A 27,758-nucleotide genomic window follows, 5' to 3' on the forward strand; every position below is an offset into this window, starting at 1 on the left:
GTTTTCAGTAAATGCACAGTTATATGATGTGGAATTACTTGGTCCTCAAGCTGATTCAACAGCCAAGATTTCTCAGGGAAATCCATAGGGTTATTTTGATCTTATTTTTATGTTTGACCATTTTTCACCTAGTTTCACTGTGGTTATTCAATAAGTAAGATACAGAGTAAATATTTTAGCCTTTAACCAATGAAACAAGGTAACATTTCATCCTTTCTCAAGACACGCAAACTATCTTTCAGTGAGCACTTATCTGTCTTCTTAACTCTACTGTTGTACCACAGAGGAACAACAGTTTCCTAGAGACTTGACTTTCTGTTCTGACAGAGATGCAGTGGTTGGAGCCTTGATGCCAGCTGGCATGATGACTCCAGTTGAGTGCCCCTCACTCTCCTCCCCGGTACCTCCTGCTGACATACCAATCATAGCCAGTCCCATGAATGGAGAAGAATGTGTGCTGGCTTTCGATCTTGAGGACAGATTGAGTCCAAATCTATGGCAAGAAAAGAGAGGAGAGGTAAAAAAAAAATGATAAAACAAAAAGGTAATATCGGATTAGAATAAGACTTTGGGTCAGTCATTTGTCCAATTCATTTAGAGAGTTTTTATGTCTACTATTTCGATTTTTAGATTAAATTAGCAAAATATTCTATTTAAAAGAGCATTTAGTATTTAAATGAAAATAGGATTATTCTTTTAAAAAGTCTCTAAATGCAAGCCTGCAATCCTGAAATCTTAAAAGCCTGGAAAACAAAGATATAACTTATTTTGTGGAAAAACCCCACCTGAAGATATGTGAAACTCATTTTCATTTTATTCATATGACTTGTGAATAGTAGCAGCTTTTCCTCTGAGTACAAATGTGCCTGACTTTGAAAGGCTGCCCCAGGATCCCCAAAGGAGGTGTAACTAATATGTGGGGTGAGCACAGTGTTCAACACTGTGAAATCTGGAACATTTTTAATGTCCCAAAGTAGTTTCACATAAGGCATTTTGAACCTGTGTAGGAAATGTACCATGTTCCTGAGTTTTCCCACTTAAACTTTCACCTTCTGTGTACTTTTACAAATTAGATGATCTCTTCTGAAGATGCTGTGACTCCCTCTGCAGTGACCCCCTCTGCTGTTTCAGCTTCCTCTCGTCCATTTATCCCTGTGACAGATGATCCAGGAGCTGCCAGCATCATTGCAGAAACCATGACCAAAACCAAAGAAGTAGGAGACATCTTTTGAAATTGTTTCAGATTTGCATAAAAGTTGCAGAAATAGAATACAGAGCTCCTGTATATGTGATCCATCTAGATTTTCCAGTTGTTCACATTTCTAAATTATTTATCAGAAAGTTGCAGGATGTGATTTCCATCACTCCTTAATACTTCAGCATCCATTTTATGAGTACAGGAACATCCACATAACCAGTTGTGACTGCCAGGATCACAACATAAACGTGGATCCAGGGTTGCTTTCTGTTCCACAGGCCTGTTCAAAATTTGCTGATAGGTCTAGAATCCAAGCTATGGTTCTGTCTTGCTTTTTCAGTCTTCAGTATAGAACAGTTGTTCAGACTTTCCTTTTGACAGAAATTCCACAAAAATTATACCAAGTTCTTTTCATCATATCAAGTTGGGATACATACATTGTGGATTTGCTTGCTACATTATTGGTAATGTTAACTTTGGTCACTTGGTTAAATGTGTCTGCCAGGTTTCTCCATCAGAAGTTAAGTAATGTGTTACTAAATATTTGTGAAGAGATATGTTGAGACTGTGTAATATTGTCTTTCTCATCACAATTTTATATACCAGTTTTTAGCATCTATTAATTTGAGCTGCATCCATTATTACCGGTAGTTATTAAATGGTGATTTTTCTAATTTCACCATTTCTTCTAGAATGCATTGTTGCCATTTTCCTGTAATAGAACTTTTCTTTCTCCCCTATGTGTCTGTCTAACTATCTGTCTACCTTTCTACCTACCTACCTTTCTACCTACCTACCTACCTACCTACCTGCCTGCCTGCCTACCTACCTACCTACCTACCTGCCTGCCTGCCTACCTATCCAGTTTGGTGTAGAGTAATGGATTCCTTTCTTACTCAAATACGGATATCTGTAGCTATTGTTATTCGATCCCCAAATCTTTCCAGATTTGGCCAGTGGGAGTCCTCTGAGTTGGTCTTCTGTGTTGTTCTGACACGTCCTCATCATTCTTTGAGGAGCTTTTTACTTTCTGGCATAAGAGTGTGTTCCAGACCAACTTATACCTACTCTGCCCCGGTCCTGTAATTAGTGGGTTGTAGGACTTAGAAACCAAGATCTGGGTGCTAGGTGAGCTCATTGATACCTTGTGTCATTGCTTCCTGGAGAGTGATTTAGGCACTCTCAGCAGACAGACAAACATGCACATGCACAAGCATTTATCTCTCTATATCTTATTTTTATAATAAAAACCTTGAGCAGTTCAAATCTCTAGTTTTTCCAATTCCAGTCCACCCACCACAGGGTTTACTCCTGTCCTCTTCTTTCCGTATTCAAGGTGTAGAATATTTTTTATATGCAGTTGAATTCCATTTGCTTGTATTCTTTTGAGGATTTTCATCTGCATCTGCAGTTTTCTTAAGATATCTTTGTCTGATTTTAGTATCAGGATAAAATTGGCCTCATAGAATGAACTTTCTTTGGGGAAGAGTTTGAGAAGAATGGATAAATTCTTCTTTAAATGTTTGATGGTATTTTATATGTCCTTTTGATGTGTTCCCAATATCCTTTTTTTTGCATGGGCAGGCACCAGGAATCAAACCCTGGTCTCTGGCATGGCAGGCGAGAACTCTGCCTGCTGAGCCACCATGGCCTGCCCCCCAGTATTCTTTGAGCAATGCCTTGCTCTCTGGTACAGTAAAATATTCCAGGCCCAACAAAATGTTTTGTGCTCTAGCACAGGAACTAACTGTTTTTCCAAGAAGTCCTGTTTCTTTATAGTGAATGAAGTTCTTGAGAAGCCAAGATCTGGGCCCTTGGTGTGCTTATTGCTATTGGGTTATCACCATTCTCAAGCCCTCCTACTGTGCAGAACTAGGGAATAAATGTATATGTGTACTTACACATAATAGATTTTTATATTAATATTTATTTCATTATATATCCATGTGTATTGAAAACTATTGATTCATCCCAATACAACAGTTCTAATCCAACGCTACAGGATTCATTCTAGTTTTCTCCCTTTCAATATTTATAATGCCATTCTCTGAAAGTGAGAATCCTAGTTCCTATTACTGACAGTTTATTTACTTGCTGGTTCTGTCCCCTAATGTGAACAGCCTCCCTTCCCCACATGGTGCCTCCTTCCCTGAGTAGATGCTGACTCTCAAAACCAGCCGGTCTCTTTGTGGGTGTGACCTCTTTGCCCTTGAATTGTGACCTCCAACGCATGGATGTCTTCCTTGCTTCTCTTGGCTCTCTCACCCCAGCAACCCCCATGTGTGCATACCCGTCTCAGTCCTCAGGTCTTCCCATGCTGGGTCACCTTTCCACAGGTGGATCTCATTCCCTTGCCCAGGCTCAGACTCTTCTTGTCAGCCTATCCCTCTGGGGACAGATTGGCAGTATTTTTAATTACATTTGGAATCCTTAATTTACTATGCTCTTTTTGCTGACAAATATGCCCAATGATATTCTCAACCATCTGAAGTAATAAAAAAGGGTACTTATTAATTGTGTTTCTGGACACAGTTTTTGATTTTTGGCAGTCTCCTGGTATGAGAGTTCAATCAAGAAATTATTTTGAATAAGAGAGAATTTTTTCTTTTAGTTAGTAGACAGATGGTATGATTTCTTTCCCACCAAATAAATTTTTTTAAAAAAACATTTTTTTCGATATTTGTTGCTACCTTATTTATTTATGGGACACAGCTATTATCCAGGTTATAGCTCTAAATTCCTATGACTTAAGTTTTGGTTTGACTCATTAATTATGGTAAAGTAATTTTCACATTAATATTGGCTATAATTTGTGTTCAAGGATCTGCTGCATTTTTTAAACAAATCCTCCAGACTTATTTACTGTTTTTTTAAATGCCTCCCACTAAGAAAAAATTGGGTACATTTCACTTAAAAGGCCAAGAATGTTAAATGTGACTAATGTATTTTGTTCAATGCTTTTCATCTTCAGTGAGTCAGACTCTGGAATGTTACCGTATCTGATTAGTTTCCCTTACTCCCTGGGTCACTGTGCAGAAGAAAGAACAGGGTCTATTTCTTTAAAAGGAAAAATCTTGTTACTAGCTTGAAACATGTGGTTTCTGGGGCTGACCTTGCTGTCCAGTGGACACCGTGTAGGACTTGAACTCCTCACCAACTTGCTTCTGTTTCTGGAAAGGGTTGGCACTCTTTTGCCAAAATTTGAAGGCAAGAGAGAAGAAAAGAGGCACTTCTCTGTCTGCTTGTTCTTCCTCTGGTGAGCCAAACTCAACTCTTATGTGCCCTCCTCTGTTCAGCACAGAGCCATACTGATTTCCATCCCCACCAATTCAAAAGTGTATCATCCCAGCTCTGATGATCCCCATTCCATCTGCCAAGCTCCAGTGCCAACCTCCCAGAGGCGCTTGTTTACAGGACAGGCTGGAGCTAGAAACTAGCTGGGCAGCATGCTGTGGGATGGATGTGGGTCAGGCTGAGCATCTCGTTGGACAAGCTGTGTGGGTGGAGTGGCTCATGTTTTTCGCTGTTGGGGAAATGGCTTCCAAGCAAATAGACTGTGCTTCTCCTCTACGCAAGCTGTAAGAGAGAGAAACAGTGTACTATGTTTTAGCTGATATACTGTGGTTGGAAAGTAAAAGGATTATACTAAGAAGACTCTTACTTCCAAAGAACCCAATGAACAGAAGTTTGGAAAATGTGTTATCTGCTAAATAAGACTTTAGCAAAGAGTTATAGAGGGGATCTAGACAAAATATGTAAAATTACAATGTACACCTTTGTCAATAGACAATTCTCATTCATATCTCATGGGGAGGAAGTAGATTTTATGTTGTGTGACTTCATTCCAAGTCTCCCCCTATCAGTTCTTTATAATTGAGGGCATTCCTTTTGGCAGTTGCTGTTTGGTGATTTATAAAACAGGTGGTCTTGAAATCATAGTATCTGTCCTGGTGGATATTTTAGGGGCTTATCATTTCTTAATCCATCTGATATTTCAAGGTCTTAAACACTCATAATATTCTTTACTTATCTTTGATAGTCATGTGTCCCTTGATTTTGTGGGTAAATTGTTGATTGTTTCTCTCTCAACATGTCATTAATCATTTTAATTGTTGAACTTTTGAACTTTTTAGGATGTGGAAAACCAAAATAAAGCATCAGGCCCAGAACCTCAGTATTTGGATGAATTCACCAGTCTGTTGATCGCAGATGACACTCGAGTCGTAGTGGACCTGCTCAAGCTATCTGTCTGCAGCCGGGCTGGGGATAAGGGCAAAGACGTCCTCTCTGCCGTGCTGTCTGGGATGGGCACTGCCTACCCACAGGTGAAGGTGGCAAAGGGAATCACCTTCCTCTTTGCCTTATCGGATCTGCATTGATAATCGAAACTGCTGTTGGCGTGGTTGATTTTATCTGGTAGTTTGTTTTTTTTTTAATATGGGCAGGCACCGGGAACAGAACCCGGGTCTCTGGCATGGCAGGTGAGAACTCTGCTACTGAGCCACCATTATCTGCCTGGTATTTGTTTTTTTATCGTAGTAGACAGCAGTTTAGAAGGATTCCTTTCAAAACAATTTTTAATTGTAATTATTTACCCTTATGGTATCCTTTACCTATTTTGGAATCGGTTTGTGGATCTTTTTATTGATTTACTAGAATTCTTTTACGTAAGCCCCTTTTCTGTCATATGTGCTATCATCTCTCCCCCAGTTTACCTTTTGACACTATTTTGATATTTTCTTGACATGTAGAAGTCTATGTATGCTTACTTATATTGCATTGTTTTAAAGAAATTCTCAAGTTTGCTTCTCATTTTTTGAGAATTCATTAATTTATTATGTTTATGTTTTTGAGCCATCTGAGATGTATTTTGATGTCATGAACAAGGTAGGGGGGATCCAACTTAATTTTTCCTAAGTGGCAAACCATTTGTCTCATGTCACTTATTGAACAATTCATCTTTTCTTACTGATTTGAAAACTGCTTTTATCATATTCTAAATTTCAGTATGTTTGGGTCTGTTTATGAACTCTTTTCTATTCCCTTATCTAACTCTTTATGCTTTAATATGATGGTGTTTTAACTATTCTAACTTTGTCTTATTATTTGGCAGGACTGGGTCCAATAGGACAGCCGTATATGGCTATTGAACGCTCGAAATATGGCTGGTGTACCTGAGGACTAAAGTTTTGATTTTATTCAATTTTAGTTTTAATTTAAGTAGCCATGTGTGGCTAATGGTTACTTAATTAGTCTAGACCACATAAACACAGCTCAGTATGTCTTAGAAATACGATTGCTCAGTTCTATAAGTCTGAGGGCTCACTTGAGAATACTTAGTTATTAGTATATTAGTACTCTGCTCTCCCTTTCTAGAATTGGCCATGTTAGGGGGGCTTACCTGGCATTCCCCGTCACCTACCTGAATTGCCAATATTTGATCCATGTTTCTCTGTGCCCTATATTACTATGACCAGAATAATCAAGTACTTAAGTACAGCTAAGTGGTCTAGAGAACATAATACATGACTTGGTAGATATTTTAGTAGCTTGTCATTTCTTAATTTGGTGTTCAGGAAGAACTGAAAAGTTGTAGGTTTCCTGCTTTCTAGTTTATTGAGACAAGTTACTTGCAATAATTTAAAGAGATTACACCAAAGTAAAATGCCATAAACAAAGTATTAATTTTTTTCACAAGTTTATTGCTTTTGAAGAGGAAGGATGCACATGTAAACTTTGGTTTAAAGTAGTAAAATACTTGGGCTTTATTACCTATGCCAGGCCGGTTCTATGCCAGTGTGTTCTCTCAGCCCAGCCATCTTCACCCTAGAAGACAGGCATTGTGTTTATTTGCAGATGAGGAGAATGAGACTCAAAGCAGTCATTGTTGCCTTAAGGTACCCTCCTGCTAGTAAAAAGCAGAGATTGGATTTTTGAATTCTGGGCCCTCTGATGTCAAAATCCATGTCCATCCCCTCTTCAGCCTCTTTTGAGAAGTTTGTTAGCCTCTCTGCTGTCTAAACTTATTGGGCTTTTGGCAGAGGAAAGTTCTGAAGCCCCAAAGAGCCTTGGTGGATGCTGTAGGTAGAAGTTTGAGAATACTATCTGCTTTTCAGTAATGCAAACCAAGTTCAAGAGGAGACAGAAATAAGGATATGAATGTCTTCACATTATGTTCATTAGTGACAGGATTGCTACTTCTGTGTCCTACTCTGACCTAATATTTGAAACTCTTAAAAAAAAAAAAGACATTTGAATTTATAGTGATAGCACCTATATGTATTGATATTAGTTTATTGTTAACATAATTGTTCACTAATCTAAACTATTTGTCATCTAGTTGTGTTAAAATAATAGAGAAAAAAATAATCATCTATTCCTGAAAATGGACTTTATGTTGAGTAAAATCTTATTTTCTCAGTTAAAAATTTCTGGGATAATATATTATTGCTGTTATAATCTCAGTTGTTTTAAAAATTGTTTAAAAGAATGATAATCACCAGTGTTAACCACTAAAATGATGCAAATCACTTCAAGTGTTAAAGAAGAACACTAAGAATGGTGAGAATATGGTATGGGTCTTAGGTGAAGCGAAATCCCTTCATTGTTTTTGTATTTGTAACCCTTCCTCATTTCAGATATTCTGTCTGCCACTGTTGTGCCTCAACAGCTTGATGGTTCTCCATTCCTGCCATCTCCTGCTTAATCCCTAATACCTTATAGGATCTGGATAATTTTTTATCAACCATCTGCTCTTTTCCTTGATATTTTTCTTTAGAGGCAGATTTTCTTCTGAAAGTATTCTTGGCTTTGTGTTAAAAAAAAACCTGTTTTCATCAGTTGGCACTTATTGAGTCCCTTGTGTGTTTGTCAGGTGCCTTCCCACTAGTTTTATAAAGATCATCTCTGAGTGTCACAGCAGCTTTGCAAGCTCTGTGCTTTCTCAGTATAATATGGAGGAAACTAAGTCGGAGGTTGCCAAGCCCTAATTTGAATGAGATTTCTCAGACTTCAAGCCATCCACTCTTGCATGTTTTCCATTGTGGAAACAGTCAGAGCAGGAAGAGCAGGGGTGGTGGTGTGACAATGAAGCCATTTGAGTGTGCTTTGATCCTGGTGTGATGGGCGGCTGATTTGCATCCTGCTTCCTCTCCCAGGTGGCAGATATGCTGTTGGAGCTCTGTGTCACCGAATTGGAGGATGTAGCAACAGACTCACAGAGTGGCCGCCTCTCTTCACAGCCAGTAGTTGTGGAGAGCAGCCACCCCTATACTGATGACACTTCTACCAGTGGCACGGTGAAAATCCCAGGTACTGAGGATTGGCTCCTGGGGAGGAGATAGAATGCTTGGTTTGTGTCATTGCAATGGTTAGAAACACCTGTCACTGTTTTATAGGAAAGAAATAACATAATACCCCCCCCCCCTTAAAATAAAAGAGAGCTTATTTAACTTGATGCCCTAGTAACAAAAACCCATGTAGTTCTGTGCCAGTCCTTAGCAGCCCTGTGTGTCTGGTCTCAGCTCTGTCCCCCACAGTGTGGCACTGTCCTGATGCAAACTTCCATTGACTGGAGTTTCTGTCACCCTTTCTTTTTAAATCTCTTTTAATCTATAATTTCCGTCTTTTACTTTTAAGTCTCTTTTAATCTGAAGTTTCATTTCTTTCTTCCCCCCTTCTCTCTTGTCCTTCCTCTTTACTCTCCTTTCTTCCTTTCTTTCTCTTTCTTTTATAAGCAATTCTCCTGTTGAGAAACCTGGGACTTTTGACCCATGGAACCTCCCACAGCCTGATCTGTTGATTGCACACTCCTGGTGCAGTTCAGCATATTCCTGAGTCCTGTCTTCTTGCAAATAAATAGGCAGCTGGATTCAGAGTCTCAGTTAGTAAAGTCCTTTGATAGTGTGATCTTGCATCAGAAGGTACATACTGCCTGGTTGTCTTTTTGTGATGTCAGCAGCTATTGATACTTATTGCCTAGTGCCATCAATCCACTGAGGTTGAAAAGGTACTATTCTGTTTCTCTAATTTCTTACTTACTGGCTAGAACACTCTATAAAGAGATCTTCCCCCTCATCCTGTAGTTTGTTACCTAGGGGTACTATTTGCCTAAGAAAGGCAGGATAAAAGCTTGATTCTTCCCTTGTATTTATCAGTTTTCAGGTAAATGAATTGGTACCCAATCATCCTTTCGAGGGGATCAGTTAGTTATTTTTTATTTTATATCATTATGAGTTCAGGGATTTAAATATATATGGTAAATTTTAATTCATTGTAGTTATTATCCTTATTGAAATTCATGTTATTCCATTGCTAGACATTGGAAACCTCTTTAGTTTGGCCCCTGAAATGACTCTAGTGGTCCATTGTTAATTCCCTTGTGGTCTAGCATGACAGAATTTTTCTGCCTAAATGTGTAATCTGCCCTGTTTTTTTTTTTTTAGCGGGAGATGGCCTTTCAAGATAGTGCTTTGGGTACTCACATTACTAGGTTGTCACTGTTGCTAGACCTTTTCAGTGAACAGAGACTGGATAGATGGGTGGATAGACTTTCTCTTGAGTTCATACTGATCCTTTGTCTTCCAATTCAGGACTACAGGGCTCCTATTTAACCTCTTCTATTATATCTGCTCTCTTTTCTTCTAGACTGAAAATTCTGGTTCCAAGACAAATAGAATTGAAATATATCATGATTACTCATTTATTTTATCCCACATGACATACACAACAGACTCAGAAATATAATACTAATACTACGTACTACAATATGATTACTGAAGACAGTTAAAAAAAATTTGTGTATGTCTACTTTCTATGTTCTCCCAAATTTATTAAAATAATTATATTCCACTTAACAGATCATAATAGCTACTATATACTGTACTTTCTTCCTTCTAATCTCAGGCAATAATTTTTATGTATTTAATGTTCACTACTAGTCCTTTTGTCAGGCTCTTTAGTCCTTATAATTGTCTGAAACTCATTTACTCTAGTAAATTCCTTAGCAAGAGTTCAGAGAACAGCAGTCCCAGAGATAAGTCTTGTTGATAACAGTTTGTGCTCTTTGAATGTGAAAGTTAATTTTCCTTGATATTGAATCATCTTTTTAAGTCTGAAAATAATAATAATCTAATTTTCTTATAAGGCATGTCCTTTGTTCAGTAATATTGCTAGAATATTTGTTTTGGGCAGTAGTCTCAGATACGGTATTTGCTTTTTTTTTTTTGCTTTTTTTTGCATGGGCAGGCACTGGGAATTGAACCCGTGTCTTCGGCACGGCAAGCAAGAACTCTGCTGCTGAGCGCCGGTGCCCGCCCTGTATGCTCTCTCTTCACCCCCCACCCCCACCCCGTATGCTCTTTTGATATGTAGTTCCAAATCTTTTTTCAGGAAAGTTTCCTTGAATTCCAGTTCTTAGAATTTGCCAACCTCTTCTCTCCACCATAACCCCAAATCCTGCCCATCATCATTCTTTTGTAAGCCGTTTATTTTCTAGGCAGGATTCTAGATCTAATGTTAATTGCTTGATGAAAATGATTTATGTGGCATTTTAAATGAAGAAAGAAGGATAATAAATCTCGGACTGGAGTTGTGGTTGCAGCATGAAAGGGGCCCAGAAGTGAAAGCACAAAATGAATTGGTCAAGCAAAGGTGTGTTTTGACCTTTCAGTCAGTAACAGTTTTAAGTTCCTGAATTTTAGATCAATTCTTCCTGACTTGCTACTCTTCATTAGCTGCTAAACATAATAGTCTTGAGTTCCCTACCTTGGTGAGTTGTGATTTCAAGATTCTTTGATTCCACATTTGTAGGGAGTGGTCACTCTGCGTTTTGTGCTCATTCTCCCCCAGGTGCAGAAGGACTCAGGGTGGAATTTGATCGACAGTGCTCCACAGAACGTCGCCATGACCCCCTTACAGTCATGGATGGGGTCAACAGGATTGTATCAGTGCGATCAGGTGATGGAGAGAGGGATTAGTATGCATGGCCTGCTGGCCTTCAAAAACAGGGCGATTACAATTTGAAGGATTAAATATACTGCTTTATTCTTGTGTGAGCCTTGAGGAAGAGAAAAGCTGTTTAGTATTAAATACAGTATGCTTTATTTGCCTCTTCCCAACACTTTAAATAAGGTAATTGTCTAAGTGGTGTGTGCACCACACAAATGACTAGGTGAAGTGACCAAATGATTGGTATGAGGTCATCATGACAGCTGTAGAAGGGGCTGTAAGTCATTGCAGGAATGTCCCCTGGTACATGCAGTGCAAAGGTTTGCAAACAACACAGCATTTTAAAGGGGTTAGTATCATTTGCTTCCAGCAAGGATTATTACATATAGAGCTATTGTTTTGTATGTAAGGTGGACAGAACATTGGAATAATCAGGAGACATCGTTTCTGGGCCTGTTTTGTTCCACTGACATCTCCATGAGATCAAACGTGGGCAAGTCACTTCTTCAATGGGGCCTTCGTAGATATTCTGCTGCACACTTTAGAATTAATAGTGTGTTTTATCTGTATGTATCTTTTCAGGCCTCTGTACCCTTCATCTCAAACAGAAGTCAGCAAACTTTCTTTGAAGGGCCAAACAGTAAATATTTTAGGCTTTGTGGTCCAGACAGTTTCTATCGAAACTACTTTAATTCTGCTACAGACTGTATCTATTTGAATAGGCAGAGCTATGTTACAATAAACCTCATTTTCCAATAAAGCTTTAGTTAAAGCAGCTGTGGTCATGCACAGATGTTTTTTCTGGCAGTTTGACAAAATGTGTATCTGTAGTTTTCAGATAGTGGTGTTACATGTAATTGATTTCTCTGCTTCCAGCTGGCAGGCCCTGCAGTCCATTTCCCTTACTGTTGTAAGAACGGTCCTTCTAAAATAGGAACCTGGTCACAATAGCAGACCTCAGATCTGTCTCTCCCACACTCTTCAGAGACACCATAACATAATATAGCTCCTTTTCATGACAGCTGAGGCCCTTGCACTCTTGCTGGGCTGCTCTGTTCCAACCTTCTCCCCTGTTCTTCCTTCAGGGATGTCCTGAGGATCTGCCATGTGCTCAGGCTTTTGCACACATTAACCTTTTGGTGGTAGTGCCAGGGTTCTTCAGGTCAAGCTTTTCCTAGGAAGCTGTTCCTGGAGCTCCTCACATGGTGTGTGTTTGCTTGTAGCTTGCCTAGGACTCACACTATTTTGTGTTGGTATGTTTTACAGTTTCCCCCCAAATCATCAGGGCAGGCCCCGTCTACCTAGGATTTATTACTGGGGCTGAGTGGGTATTTGTTGAAAGGGTAATGTATATTAAAACATGATTCACCAAAAGTGGTAGGTTCCCGTAAACTCACACATTGGAGAATATGGGTTTGAGGAGCCTACTGTTCTTCAGATGTGGTACAGATTATTTTGCTTGTATCCAAGAAGGTTGTGTTTGTTGGATAATCACATGACCTAACCCCAAGGTATGTGTATCTCTTTCCATTAGGCCGCGAATGGTCTGACTGGTCCAGCGAGCTGCGCATCCCGGGAGATGAGCTCAAGTGGAAGTTCATCAGTGATGGGTCTGTGAATGGGTGGGGTTGGCGTTTCACCGTCTATCCCATCATGCCAGCCGCAGGTGAGAAGGGGCTCATGGGTTAAAGGGCTTAATGACTAGCTACAGATTGTACCTTAGCAGCTGTTCTAATTTGCTAGCTGCCAGAATGCAGTATACCAAAAATAGAATGGCTTTTAAAAAGGGGAATTTAATAAGTTGCTAGTTTACTGTTGTAAGGCTGAGAAAATGTTCCAATTACAAGTCTATAGAAATGTCCAATAAGGATATCCAGGGAAAGATACCTTGGTTCAACAGGGTTTCTCCTTCAAGTGAGAAGGCACATGGCGAACACAGTCACAGGTTCTCTCTCATCTGGAAAGGCACATGGTGAAGATGGTCATGGTTCCTCTCTCATCTGGAAGGGCACGTGGCAAACATGGTGTCGTCTGCTAACTTCTTCTCTTGGCTTCCTGTTTCATGAAGCTCCCTGAGAGGCATTTTCCTTCTTCATCTCCGAAGCTCACTGGCTCGTGGACTCTGCTTCTGGTGGCTATGTCATTCTGCTCTGCTCTCTCTGAATCTCCCATTCTCCAAAATATTTCCTCTTTTATAGGACTCCAGAAACTTATCAAGACCCACCCAAATGGGTGGAGACATGACATCACCCAACCCAGCCTAACAACCACGCTTGATTAAATCACATCTCTGGGGAGATGATCTAATTACAGTTTCAAACACAGTATTGAATAGGAATTATTCTACCTTTATGAAATGGGATTGTGATTAAAACATGGTTTTTCTAGGGGGCATACATCCTTTTAAAAACCAGCACAGCAGCCTAGCAGCAGGCCCACATACTTGTTTCACTCAAGACTCTTGTCTGCCTTCACCTGTCAAATGGAATCAGCACTACCTACACGCCTACCAAGGAGAGGGCCTCTGCCTCTGGTGGTTACACAAATACTCATCTTCACCCACTGGGAAAGGGAGTTGTTATTGGTTGTGCAGTTCTTAAGCCATTTGATTGAAAGTTAAACTGTTAGCTTAAAGAGCATAGTTAATGCAGCTCTTTAGACAGTGGCATTGCCATGGGGCATACTTTTGAGGCATTCCATAGGGAAGGAACCACATCCTTGTGAGTAGGATTTTTAAGTATTACATTATGGTGGTAGTCCTCACCTTGTCAAGCCCAGAGAAATTTACACTGATTTATTTTACAGGCCCTAAAGACCTCCTTTCTGATCGCTGCATCCTTTCCTGCCCATCCATGGACTTGGTGACATGTCTATTAGATTTCCGACTCAACCTTGCCTCTAACAGGAGCATTGTCCCCCGCCTTGCAGCCTCTCTTGCAGCATGTGCACAGTTGAGTGCCTTAGGTAAATGGCACTTATGTCATCATGCCTGTTTCATGAGTGGGAAAAAATGTTCAAGCTTCTGAAATTTTCTCCCTGATCATTTCAGCTGCCAGCCATAGAATGTGGGCTCTTCAAAGACTGAGGAAGCTGCTTACAACTGAATTTGGGCAATCAATTAACATAAATAGGTTACTTGGGGATAATGATGGAGAAACAAGAACATTGGTATGGAACACTATCTTAACATTTCTAGACTTTTGACCCTTTGAGAATATAATGTTGTTTTAATTACTTATACCTTTAAATTGATGGGAAATTTCATATAAGAATAAGGAAGCCTTTTTCACATCCAGACTTCTTTCTAAGTTTAAGCTTTGGGCCTCTCCATTTTTAATCTTGTTCTTTTGTGTTAGAAACAGTTTTTGTGCTGGACTTTGCCTTTTGAAAAACTGACGTGTAGGCAAATGTGAACACAGAGTTGGGTATATTGGGCTTTTACAAGGTATTTAACTCACCACATCCCATTGATTTTGCTGTATAAGATACTTACTGTTAAGATGATATTTGATCCTAACCCTATTAAAAGATCAGGGAGGAATTATAGGCCAGAAAGAGACTTTGACAGATTACCTGGGAAGGGCTGTACTGAAATCAAGACTAAACATTCTGAAATGAGTTTTCAAATTCTTCATTTTTTGTTTTGATGTTCATCATGTCTCTTTAGTTTTTTTCCCTATTTCAGAATAACTATAAACATTTTAGTGGGGAGAAGTAGGATAGTACCAGTATAATAAAATATTTGACTCAGGAAAAAAAAATAGCAAGTATGTACTGTAGCAAACTATCAACTTTCCTGTGTTTTGGATTCTTGTAATATAATTTTTTTGTTTTCTTAGAGTTTTACAGGCAGTGCTCTTGCAGCTTTGGTGAAAGGCCTTCCGGAAGCTTTGCAAAGGCAGTTTGAATATGAAGATCCTATTGTGAGAGGTGGCAAACAACTACTTCATAGCCCGTTCTTTAAGGTAAATGACTGCCTTGTTTTAAAGTAATTATAGAGGTGGTTGGCCGGGAGAACCACAAAGAACCATCATATGTAGCACACTGTATTTCAGAACTCCTTGGGGATACTTGTGGGTGTTGCTGAAGTCAAATATGAAAAACTCCAAGAAGCTAGTGTATTCTAAGCCACTGTACTTTAACTATGTGTTAGCATGTTTTATGATGAACAGGTCTTCTTGTTAGTTTACTTAGGCAACAAATATTGAGGCAGTTGTCAGATCTGAGGGGCATCTCATCTGCCTATTGGACATGTCAGGGATTGTGTAGGAATAATCTTCCTCATGGATGCATGTAAAATACTTATTGGGCACATGACATCTTGAAGTAAGGAACTATGTAAAGTCTGATTTAGGAAGTTTTTCTTGAATGGGTACCCAAAGAAACCCTGTGATGGGTTCCAGTGATCATCAGACTTATCTTTAGCATGCAGTATAGGTGAGGTGAGATATTAGCTGCCTTTCTCAGCGTTTGTGTATCTTTAACTTTGGTATCTGCAGGTACTAGTAGCTCTTGCTTGTGACCTCGAACTTGATACTCTCCCTTGCTGTGCTGAGACACACAAGTGGGCTTGGTTCAGAAGGTATTGCATGGCCTCCCGAGTTGCTGTAGCTTTGGACAGAAGAACAGCATTGCCCCGTCTATTTCTTGATGAGGTACCACACATTATTTTGGAATTACTTTGGGGATACAAAATTGTTTTCCTTATTTAGCTGTTATGAAACACAGAAGCATTTTTCTTGCCAAGGAGCAACCATAAAGAAAAAGTACATGGGTGAAAACGGGTAAACTTTTACTGAATTTCAGTTGAAGTTTATTTTTAGGAAAGCACACCAATGATAGAATGATGTTCTTTAGACATTTTTTAATATCTTAGGCTTGGTAAAAACTTACTAGTTTTGCTTATTGATCATAAAAATCATGATGTTGACATTCACTTGTATTCTCCAGCAGAGATTTTTCTTTGCCTTCCTATTCTTTATTCTTGTGAATTGACAGCTTGATTTATAATGTTGTCTAGGTGGCTAAGAAAATTCGCGAATTAATGGCAGACAGCGAAAACATGGATGTTCTTCATGAGAGCCATGATATTTTTAAAAGAGAGCAAGATGAACAACTTGTGCAGTGGATGAACAGGTTATTATATTAGAAACAAGAAATAATTATGTATATGAGAAACTTATGTTTCATATGCAGTCCTTTCTCATGGCCAATGTTCTCTCAATATTTGTTGTAGGCGACCAGATGACTGGACTCTTTCTGCTGGTGGTAGTGGGACAATTTATGGATGGGGACATAATCATAGGGGGCAGCTTGGGGGCATTGAAGGTGCAAAAGTTAAAGTTCCAACTCCATGTGAAGCTCTTGCAACTCTCAGACCAGTGCAGTTAATTGGGGGAGAACAGACTCTCTTTGCTGTGACAGCTGATGGGAAGGTAAGGGCTCATTTTCCTTCACCATACTGCCATTAAAATTGAGACAGTTATGGCTACTGTGTTTTGTTTGAGTTCATAACATATGTAAGGTTCTGCTTTGAAATATTATATCAAGATTAATAGTACTAGGGTATGCTGAAAGCAGTTATAGTTCTAAAATAATTCTGTGTGATTTTGAAATGCGTTCTGTAACTTTCAAACTTTTTGTTTTATAATACAACATACACATGAAAGTGTTATAATTTTTGTTCATATATCATTTGTTAAATATATTTTTCTATCCATAGTATCATTTGAAAAATTAACTGCTGCTGGTGTGCAGAAATAGTTGATGTCTATATTGAATTTATGTCTGATGACCTTATTCTACTCTTATCTTTCCTAAGATTTTTTGTATCTTCTTTATATAGAACCATCTGTCAGTAAATTAATTATGTTCTTTCCTTTCTAGTACACTTATCTTTTAGTTCTTTTCCTTTTGAGGGCAGAAAAAGGGAACTTACAGTGGTGGTTAGCACATGCAGTATAGTGATGAGTAGGAGTGGTAACAGGGCGTGTTCTTAACTTGACCTTAGCTTTAAAGGAAACACTTTGAACATTTCACATAACTTCCTTTGGGTAGAAAGGAAGGTCCCTTCTATTTCTATTCATGAATGGATGTTGAATTCTGTCAAATACTCTTTCTGCATATTTTAAAAGTTATTTTTATGGATGTTTTCTCCTTTAATGGATTACTATAGTGATTTGGATTAATTTATTTTCTCATATTAAACAACCTTGTATTCTTGGATAAATCCAACTTGGTCGAGTTTTGGATTATGTTCACTAATAATTGGGGGAGAACAGATTCTCTTTGCTCTGACAGCTGATGGGAAGGTAAGGGCTCATGTTTAGAATTGTTGGGAGATACATGTTTGAGTGAAATCATGTACTGTACTCCTAGTTTGGTTTTAGTACAGTTATTAGTTATCCATAACTTAATACACATTTATTACCTCAGAGTTTCTCTGCTTCAGAGATCTAGGCTCAATTTAGCTAGGTCCTCCATCTCAGAATCTCTCACAAGGCTATCATCATCTCAAGGCTATACTTGGAAATATCCGATTCCTGGCTTACTCACAGGCTGGTTGACAGCATTCAGCTCCTCACATGAGCTGTCGGCCAGAGGCTGCCCTCCATTCTCTGCCATGTATCCATAAAACATCTCACAACATGGCAGCTGGCTTCCTCAGAGCAAACAAGAGGGCAAGAAAAAGTGCCAAGCAAAAACCAATGAAATGAAGTCACAGTCTTTCATAACCCAGTCACAGAAGTGACAGTCCACCACAATTGTCAGATTCCATACATTAGAAACAAATTACTACATCCAGCCACATTTAAGGAGAGGGGATTGCACAAGAATGTGAATGCCTCGGCTCAGGGATCATTGGGAGCCATAACAAAAAGCTCCCTGTCACAGTTTTCAAGGTTGTGCTAGCCTCATAAAAAAGGATTGAAGTTTATTCCCTCTTTTTCTGTTCTCTGGAGAATTCTGTATCTTTTAGTTGTTGTCGCAGTTATTTAGGCATTCAAATAGTTGAAATCTTAAGTTAAATAGTGTATCTACCCTCCTCCCAAATAATATAAATGCGAATCACTTTGTTTTCCAGTGTTTTGGTTCTAAGCTATTCCCCTCTCCCATGGGTATTATTATTGTTACATTATTTTATATAGACCAAGTTTTTTCCTGGATTTACCCAGATGTTTATACACATCTTTGCTCAACATTATTTCTTCACCTGCAGTCATTTTCCTTTCTCTTTAGCATATCTTTTAAAATTCCCGTTAGTAAGGGTCTTTTGTAGGTTAATTCTCTGATTGCTTTTGTTTATTTGAAAATGCCTTTATTTTGTCCTTTTTCTAAGGTGGGAGTCCACAAACATTTTCTGAAAAGGGCAAGCTAAGTAAATATTTTTGGCATTGCAGGCCATATGGTCTCTGTTGCAAGTACTTACATTGTAATGCGAAAGCAGTTCTGCACAATATGTAAACAAATGTGTGTGGCTGCATCCCAATAAAACGTTATTCACAAAAATAGGCAGTGGGTTCGCTTTGGCCCATTAGCTGTAATTCGCCAACCCCTGTCCTAGAGTATAAAACCATAATTTTTAGTTAGCCTATTAAAGGTCTTATTTTTCTGTATTTTGGCTTCCATTGTTTGCTAATGGCATGTCAGCAGTAAGACTAAATTTTACTCAAATGTAGGTAATCTTTTTCTCTGGCTTCTTTTAAAATTTTTTCTTTCTTTGGTGATCTACAGTTTCATGATCATGTACTTAGATGCCAATATTTTAAATTTTTTCTGCCCCTTTTTTGGCGTACAGCAAGGGGTATGAGGAGGGCTTCCTGGCTCTGAGAATTGGTCTTTCAACAATTTTGGTAAATTTCTGGACATTATTTTTTCAAATACTGCTTCATGTGCATTCTCTGTATGATCTTTACCTTGAATGCTGATTTAGTTATATTAAAGTGGGGTTGTATCCCTAACCCCTTTTTCATATTTCCTCATTTCTTTATGCCATGTTCTGGATAATTTCTTCAGTTTCAGCTTCCAGTTCACTAATTCTCCTTCAGCCGTGTGTGATCTGCTGTCTAGTGCATCTACATTTTTCATTTCAGTTATCACCCTTGTAATTTCTTGAAGTTCTATTTTGGGTTATTTTATAGGCTTTTATTCCTTGGACATATTTTTAACCTTCTATTTTTTTTAAATGTAATAGCACACTGTTGTTCTGCTGGCACTCACTCATGGTTCCTGCTTTCTTTTTGGGTTATGTAATGTTTAAAACTATAAGCCAACCATTTTCCTTGGAAAATAATATAGGAATTCTTCAAGGCCAAGTTTGGAATCACTCATCCAAAGAGGATTCATAAATCAAGAACACTACCAACCTAGAACATTGTAAATTAAATTCTCTACCTGAGGATTTTTGACCATTAGTAGCATGGGTGGAGTTCAACTTTTGTGGCTATGAGTTCTCAAGTATGATACCTGCCTCCCCCCAACCCCACTCAGGGGTGTGATTGTGATGGACAACTTTCTTTGTTGTTCCCTTCTTGTTCTCATTTACAGTTACACTGAGGGTGTAGCCCATTTGAGCCTCACCTTTACATAGAATTTTCTTTTAGTCTTGGCGGCACACATCCCATATCCTGTGCAGCCATTGCCAGATACTCAAGCTCTTCAAAACTTTCCAAGCAGAAATTGGCTTTGGGGCTCTGTATTATTGGTTTTATGTCTTATTTTAACTCTTGTAGCTTCCTTACTATTGTGTCAGTACAGCAGTGCAATTGAAAAAATGCTTAAAGTAGTGTTTGACTTTCTATTAAATTTTGGAATATAGTTTGCCATGCTTTTGGAAATGACAGTCTGATCTACCTATTTCTTCTTTTTTTTTTTATTGTTGTCCCATTAATGATAAAGACATTTTGTGTCCACTTATAGAGGATACCAAATAGTGTATCTTACATGATTTATTCTCTGCTTGCTGAAATACTAAAATATATTATTGGTTTTTCTGTGGGTATATTGCTGTGGGTGAATCATGTAGTAGATAATTAAATGTTTTGTTTGTTTCTTTGTTTTGCTTGGTAATAACTGTAACTAATATTCTAGACAAAGATGGATAAGATTTCAGGGAGAAGATCTGGGTTTCAAAATACATTTTGTGAATTGGGTATTCCTGATAATCATAACTTTATAGAACTTTGATAAAGCACATATAAGCCACAAACATTCCTGTGATTTTTAATTTCAAATTCGTTTATCTTGGTAAAAATGTTGAAAGCATCGACTGTGTGTGTTAATTATTAAATATGTCTTTTTACTTCTTTTTGTTGTAGCTGTATGCCACTGGGTATGGTGCAGGGGGAAGACTAGGAATTGGAGGAACAGAATCAGTTTCTACTCCAACTTTACTTGAATCCATTCAGCATGTGTTTATTAAAAAAGTAGCTGTGAACTCAGGAGGAAAACACTGTCTTGCCCTCTCTTCAGAAGGAGAAGTTTACTCTTGGGGTGAGGCAGAAGATGGAAAGTTGGGGCATGGCAACCGAAGGTATTATCTGAAAACATTTTAAAGGTTAAGTTCTCTTTTATTTTTGTTCATTTTTCTTGCTTGCTTAATTGTTGATACAGTGCATTAGTGCTTTGTTTTTCAGAACAACATTTGCACATTCTTCTCAAATAAATGAATGCTAATCACTCGGTTGACAGAAACAAGCTCATGTGCCAATATGTGGGCTTACCTATATGGCACTATAACACAATATTGGAAAAAGGTATATGAGTTTTTGATTCACAAGTACTAAATACTTATGAATATACAACTTCTCTGTGACCTTCCCAGAGTCATTCACTGAATTTTATTTGGCATTTGTAACATGCATGATACTAAAATGGTAAGTATAAAATAAATGGCAGCGGTGAGGTAAAAGATACACACAAATGGTTCAGTTTTTCTAAATAGAGCCACCAAACCCACTAGTTTTTTAAACATTAAAATTAATGGGGTTGAGGGTAGTTCAGTATTAGAATTCTTTAATTCCCAGCCCATGCACACCCACCCCTCAAAAAAAATTAACAAATAGTCCTGCAATAACAGGATAGTCTCATGGAAAAAGAATTAAATGTGACCCCCAGCATACAGCATACAAAAAAATAATGATATTACCAACCAAATTGGAGTAATAGTGACCTCTCCCATCTGAAATAACTAAAATCCAGACAAAATATAAGAAAGATGAAGACATTGAATATCAGGCATCAAAGCAGTGATCCCTTAGAGATGGGAAACAAGCAAGATGAGTGCTAAAAGTTGCACCAACCTACTGCCTATACAGTTTCTAGGTTGTGTGATGCAGGAAGGAGAAACCCAGGCAGATCCTGGCAGACTCTTGTAGTAGAGGAAATAGAACTAGAAGTTCAGGGAAACTAAGATACCTAGAGAACACAGAGCAGACTACTAGAGAGAAGAGAGCATTACAAAGAGAGAACTCCAGAGATCGATTGAGCTCTGACCATCATGTGTATGTGAGGAGACTTGGTGAGGCTAAAGAATAAACTACCCAAAAACATTAGAAGGAGCACAGGTCAGGGGATAGAGCCTATTCCTCAAAACTACAGTGGAAAACCTGATAATTCACAGGGCATTTGTTAGAATATTAAGAATAACATTGCTCAGTAGTGGAAACTAAATGCTATTCTAAATCTATCAACAAAGCTTAAAAGTAAGACCCAAGAAGATTGAACTATTTAGAAGTAACTTAACCGTGTTAACTTAACCATGTGTCAGATAAAGCTCAAGAGCATTTTTAGGAATGCAACCATAGTAAACACCCGCAAAGTAAACTTCACAGTGTCCTGCACCCTATCAAAAACCAGCAGGTATTGTGCTCGTTTTAGCAGCACATATACTAAAATTGGAATGATGTGGAGAAGATAAGCTTGGCCTGGTACTTTCATATGGACAGCACACGAAGTCGTGAAGCAGTCCATATTTTTATGCTTAGAGTGACCAACTAAAGTCAAAAGGTTAATAAATGGGATTTGGTCCCTGGAGGTCAAGTTTCAAATCTTGTGATCTTATGAACCATGTGGGTATTCATACCATTGTAGAGTTGTATTCACCCAGCTATGAGATGCATTGTAAGAGATACATTCTGTGGATTGCAGAGAGATTTAGTTAAAGAAATTCAGGAGCATAAAACAAAACAGTGAAGCTACCAGGTATGTAAAAGAGCAGGACAGTGCAACCCATAATCAGGAGAAAAATCAACTGAAATTGACCCAGTTGATAGCATTACTAGATAAGAACCCTAAAACAGTTAAATCTTAATTATATGCCGTATCTTTGAAAAACCAGAGGAAAATTGAACATGTTAAGTAGAGACTGGAAGATATTTAAACAACCCAAATCAAAATTCTAATGATGAAAAGTATAGTATCTGAGACAAAAAATATATTGGATGGGATTAATGGCAGACATAGCAGAAGAATAAATATCAGCAAACCTGAAGACATAAAAATAGAAACTCTAAAATGAAGCATAAAAAATAATGTAAAAATGTGAACAGAGCATAAGTGAGCTGTGGGACGTCAGATAGCCTAATATATCCATAACTGAATTTAGTAAAGGAAGAAAGAATGGGAGGATTCGAAGAAATAATTGCCTAAGTTTTCCAAATTTGATGAAAACGATGAACACTAAATCAAGAAGCTCAAAAAACAAGTATTAGAAACATTAAGAAAACTGTATTTTGCTTTATAATGTTATAAAGAAAACATTATAATCAGTTTGTTCAAAACCAGAGAGAAAGAGAAAATCTTAAAAGCAGCCAAAGGAAGAAACACATGATACCTACAGTAAAAAAACAAGCAAACTTAAAGATGGCAGTAGATATCTTACTGGAAACAATGTAAGCTGTAAGGTATTAGAGTTACTAACAGAAAAATAAAGCTGAAAGCCTGAATTCTTTATCCAGTGAAAATATTTTTTCAAGAATGAAGTGGAAGTAGACTTGTTCAAACATAAAAAAGCTGAATGAATTCAATACCAGAAGACCTACACAACAAAAAAAATCAAAGAAATCTTCGAACAGAAGAAAAGTATTACCACACAGAATCATGAATCTATAAAAAGGAATGAATAAATTATTACATGAGTAAATATGACTTTTAATCTTGTTATATAAATCTCAGCACTGAATATTTCAAGTATATAATGAAAATAAATGGAGGGTAGAATGTTTGCCTTCCATGTGGGAGACCTGGCTTTGATTCCTGGACCATGCCCCTAAAAAAATAAAAAAATAAAAACAAATTAATAAATGGAGGTGTTCAAAATATACATACAAGTAAATTTATGATCACAGTAGCACAAAGTCTGGGAGGAAAGAAATGGAGGTATAATGTGAAGTTCTTTTACTAAGTGTGATGTAATATAATATCACTTCAGAGTAAACTTATAAGTTAAAGTGTATTCTGGAAGCCCTAAAGCAACCACTAAAGTAACACATCAAAGAGTTTATCTGATAATATAGCAAAGCAGTTAAAGTGGTACCATTAAACTCATGAACTCTTTTCAGTTAATCTAGAAAAGAGGAAAAGGGAACAAAGAACAAATGGGACAAATAGAAAATAAACAGCAAGATGACAGATCAAATGAAAATGATTTAAATACTCCAATTAAAAGTCAGAGATTGTCAAAATGAATGTAAGAGTAAGATTGAACAATATGCTGCCTACAAGGAATCCATATCAAGGACAAAAGCACAAATTTTTACCTAATACTAATCAAAAGAAAGCTGGAAGGCCTGTATTAATATCATATAAAGTAGACTCCACAGCAAAGGTGATTGACAGGGATGAATATCATTATTACATGATAATGAAGGTGTCAGTTGATCAAGAGGACATAACAATCCTAAATATTTAGATGCCTAATAATAGACCTCCGAAATAAATGGAATAAAAAAATTAGAACTGCAAGGAGAAATAGATAAATGCACAATTATAGTTAGAGATTTTGCTGCCCCCTCAGTAACTGATAGAATAAGTAGAAAATCTGTAAGGAATAGAAGACTTGAAAAACACTATCAACCAATTTGAACTAATAGACATTTATAGAGCACTCTATTTGACAAAAGTGTGTTCTTTTCAAATGCACAATGGAACACTTACCAAGTTAGACCATAATTTTGGTCATAAAAGAAATCTCTTACAAAATAATTCAGATTATACAAAGTATGTTCTCTGTCCACAATGGTATAATTACAAAGATGTCTGGAAAAGACCCCAAATATTTGGAAAGAAAATGACCTATTTCAAAATACCTATGGATCAAAGAAGAGATCAGAAGGTAAATTAGAAATAATTTTGAACTGAGTGAAAATGAAAGCACTGTATCAAAATGTGTGGAGTCCAATAAAAGCGGTAGCTAAAAGGAAGTGTATAGTGTGAAATGCCTATTTTATAAGGAAAATGGTCTCCAATGACCTTGACTACTGTTTTAGGAAATTAGAATAAGAAGGATAAATGCAAACCAAAGTGAGCAAAAGAAAGAAAATAAATATCAGAGGAGGAATAGAAAACAGTAAAACAGTAGTGAAAATCAAAGAAAACAAAAGCTGGTTCTCTAGGGTCAATAAAATCGATAAACCACTGTCTACATTGATCAAGAAAAAAGAAGATACAAATTATAGCAATATCAGGAATGAGAGAAGGACATCACAGAGTGTGCAGATGTTAAAAGATAATGAAGTTTAATGAATAATTTTATGCCACCAAATTCAACTTTTTAGATGAAATGGACAAATTCTTCGAAATACACAATGAAAACTCATTCAACAAGAAATAGATGACTTATATCACCATATATCTACTTAAATTGAGTTTCCCACAGACAAGCCCAGATGACTGGTAGTTTCTTCCAGACTTTTAAGTAAGAAATAATACCAGTTATTCACAAATTATCTCAGAAAGTTTTAAAGAAGAGAATTTTTTCCACCATATTCTATGAGGCCAGCATTAATCTTATATCAAAATCAGAATATGACATTAGGAAACAATAGACCAATATACTTAATGAAAATAGATTCAGCAAATCAAATCAAACAACATATGAAAGAATAATACAAGATGGTCAAATGGGGTTTATGCCAGAAAATCATTTAAAAACCACTAAATATGGGATGGGCCACAGTGGCTCAGCAGACAGAGTTCTCGCCTGCCATGCAGAAGACCCAGGTTTAATTCCTGGTGCCTGCCCAGGCAAAAAAAAACCAAAAACAAAAAAACCCAATAAATGTAAAATCTATTAAAGAAAAGTATGATAAATTGCACTTCATAAAATTAAGGACTTTTGCTCTTTGAAAGACCACCATTAAGAGATTGAAATGGCATGCTACAGAATTGCAAACTTGCAATCATTATCTAATTAAGGTCTTATATCCAAAATGTATTAAAAATTTCAGAACTCAGTAATAAGAAACAAGTCAGTTTGAAGAATGGGCAGAAAATTTGAATAGATAGTTTATCAAAGATGATAAATGTTTGGTAAGTAAGCAGTTGAAAAGATGTTTCATGTCATTTGTCTTTAGGGAATTCCAAATTAAAACCACACTGAGATACCACTGAGTACCTATTACAATGTCTAATGATAAGACATTGTTATAATATCTTATCATTAGACATTGATGAAGATGTGGAAGAACTGGAACTTTCGTCCTTTTGGAAGACAGTTTTGACACTTTTTTAGTTAAACATATATGTATTGTATGACGTAGTCATTCCATTCCCAGATATTTACCCAAGAGAGATTAAAACATATGTCCATACAAAGACTTGTACGTAAATGTTCACAGCAGCTTTATTTATAATAGCCCCATACTGGATACAATCCAAATGCCCATCAAAGGTGAATGGATAAGGAATTTATGCATTCATACATTGATATATACTACTCAGAATTTAAAAGAAATGGGCTATCATTATACACAGCAACAAGGTAGATCATAGAATAGTTATGGTGACTCGAAGAAGGCAGACATGAAAGTGTACATGCTGTGTGATTCCATTTATATAAAATTCTAGAAAATACAAACTAACTTATAGCGACAGTGGTTTCCAGGTGGGGAGGTGGGGTTGGGTGGGGGGAGATAGAGATTAGCATAGTAGGAGGTAATTACACAGGGGCATGAGACAGCTTTTCGGATGATGTTTATATTCATTATCTTCTTGTGGTGATGGTGAAATGTATTTCACAGGTATATTTTAAAACTCATTAAATTGTACACTATAAACGTGTGCACTTTATTGTAGGTCAATTATATCTCAATAAAGCTGCTAAAAAGTAAGCCTGAGATTCTGAATTTTGAAATTGAGGAGTGATAGTTACCCAACTGTTGGCTGGTATGGGTTCCCCTTTATATAGATTATTAGTAAATGACAAAGCCTTAGGCTAAAAAAAAAAAATACAGTCAAGTACTTTAGACATTTGTCATCTTAAAATAAACTAGCTTTTTGCCATTGTAATGCTGTGGGGAAGAATGAACTTTTCAGTAAATAATGCTTAAACTGCTGGATTTTGGTGAGGAAATGTCTGTCTCACAATTTATGAAAAGATTCAAATGAATCATAGTTGAAAGCTAAAACAAATCTTCTAAAAGTTAGCATAGAATAGATTCATGACCTTGCTATAAGAAAAAGTTTGTTAAACAGATTACAAAAAGGACTAATCATAATGAAGAGTAATAATAAACTTGATTTCATTTCAATTCACTAAGAAAACACTAAGAAAATGAAAAGGCAAGCCGCAAGCTGGGAGTAAACTGTATGCGTCTGTCAAAGATTTCATACCTAGAATATATAAAGATTACTTACAGCTCAGTAATGTGGAACAAGCCGTAAAAACCCACTGAATTGGAACAATTCACCAAGAGGTTGGTCCATATGGCTAAGGAACATGAAAGATTATCTATGTTGTTCATTATTGAGGAACTGCAGATTAAGATCATATTGATATATGTTAAACAATTTTTATATAGACAGTCCTAATGTTGCCAAGGGTCTGCAAAAACTGGCTCTCTACCCTGCTGGTGGGGAATCTAAGTCAGTGTAACACTTTTGTAGAAATGTTTGTCTGCATCTAATATAGCTGAATCTAGCACATTTATGAGTCAGCTGTATTAGAATGTTCATGGTGGTATGATTTGTAATAGTTCACAACTGTTCATCAGCAATAAAAATTGTGGTATATTTATACAAAATTTATATCAATTAAAATAAACTACTTTCTCTACTCATTAACATGGAAAATTTCACAATGTTGAGAGAATGAACTCAGACCTAAGAGTACATGCCATACAATTCCATTTATCTGAGGTTTTAAAACAAGCAAATCTAATCTGTGTTGATAAAGGTCAGAATAGTGGTTACCTTTGACTGGAGGAGCTGGAGGGAGAAACTTCTGAGACACTTGTAACATTCTATGCTTTAATCTTTGATTTGGTTGGTGGTTATACTGTGTATTAACTTGGAAAAGTCATCAAACTCTATACTTATTGTTCACTTTCCTGTTTGTATATTAAATTTTATTAAGAAATTTAATTTTTAAAATATGGTAGCTTTTAAAAAGATC

At 37.1% G+C, this 27,758-nt stretch overlaps 1 protein-coding gene and 1 non-coding gene across 5 annotated transcripts in view; both read left to right on the forward strand.

Annotated features, from left to right (window-relative positions):
• Positions 1–27,758, forward strand: part of HERC2 (HECT and RLD domain containing E3 ubiquitin protein ligase 2) — a 277,180-nt gene that overhangs the window by 217,537 nt on the left and 31,885 nt on the right. For all 4 annotated transcript variants that reach the window (XM_077123972.1, XM_077123973.1, XM_077123974.1 and 1 more), the window contains exons 67-79: positions 328–517; positions 1,074–1,214; positions 5,332–5,523; positions 8,356–8,509; positions 11,048–11,155; positions 12,681–12,812; positions 13,952–14,110; positions 14,196–14,314; positions 14,986–15,111; positions 15,646–15,801; positions 16,167–16,282; positions 16,383–16,581; positions 20,464–20,678. In XM_077123972.1, coding sequence (XP_076980087.1) covers positions 328–517; positions 1,074–1,214; positions 5,332–5,523; positions 8,356–8,509; positions 11,048–11,155; positions 12,681–12,812; positions 13,952–14,110; positions 14,196–14,314; positions 14,986–15,111; positions 15,646–15,801; positions 16,167–16,282; positions 16,383–16,581; positions 20,464–20,678 — 2,007 coding nt within the window. The remainder of the gene's footprint in view (positions 1–327; positions 518–1,073; positions 1,215–5,331; positions 5,524–8,355; positions 8,510–11,047; positions 11,156–12,680; positions 12,813–13,951; positions 14,111–14,195; positions 14,315–14,985; positions 15,112–15,645; positions 15,802–16,166; positions 16,283–16,382; positions 16,582–20,463; positions 20,679–27,758) is intronic.
• LOC143652784 (U6 spliceosomal RNA) lies at positions 22,012–22,123 on the forward strand. Its single transcript, XR_013160844.1, has one exon. It is a non-coding gene; the product is annotated as a U6 spliceosomal RNA (small nuclear RNA).

Source organism: Tamandua tetradactyla, chromosome 12 (genome assembly GCF_023851605.1).
Source record: "Tamandua tetradactyla isolate mTamTet1 chromosome 12, mTamTet1.pri, whole genome shotgun sequence".
In the NCBI taxonomy this organism is placed as follows: domain Eukaryota; kingdom Metazoa; phylum Chordata; class Mammalia; order Pilosa; family Myrmecophagidae; genus Tamandua; species Tamandua tetradactyla.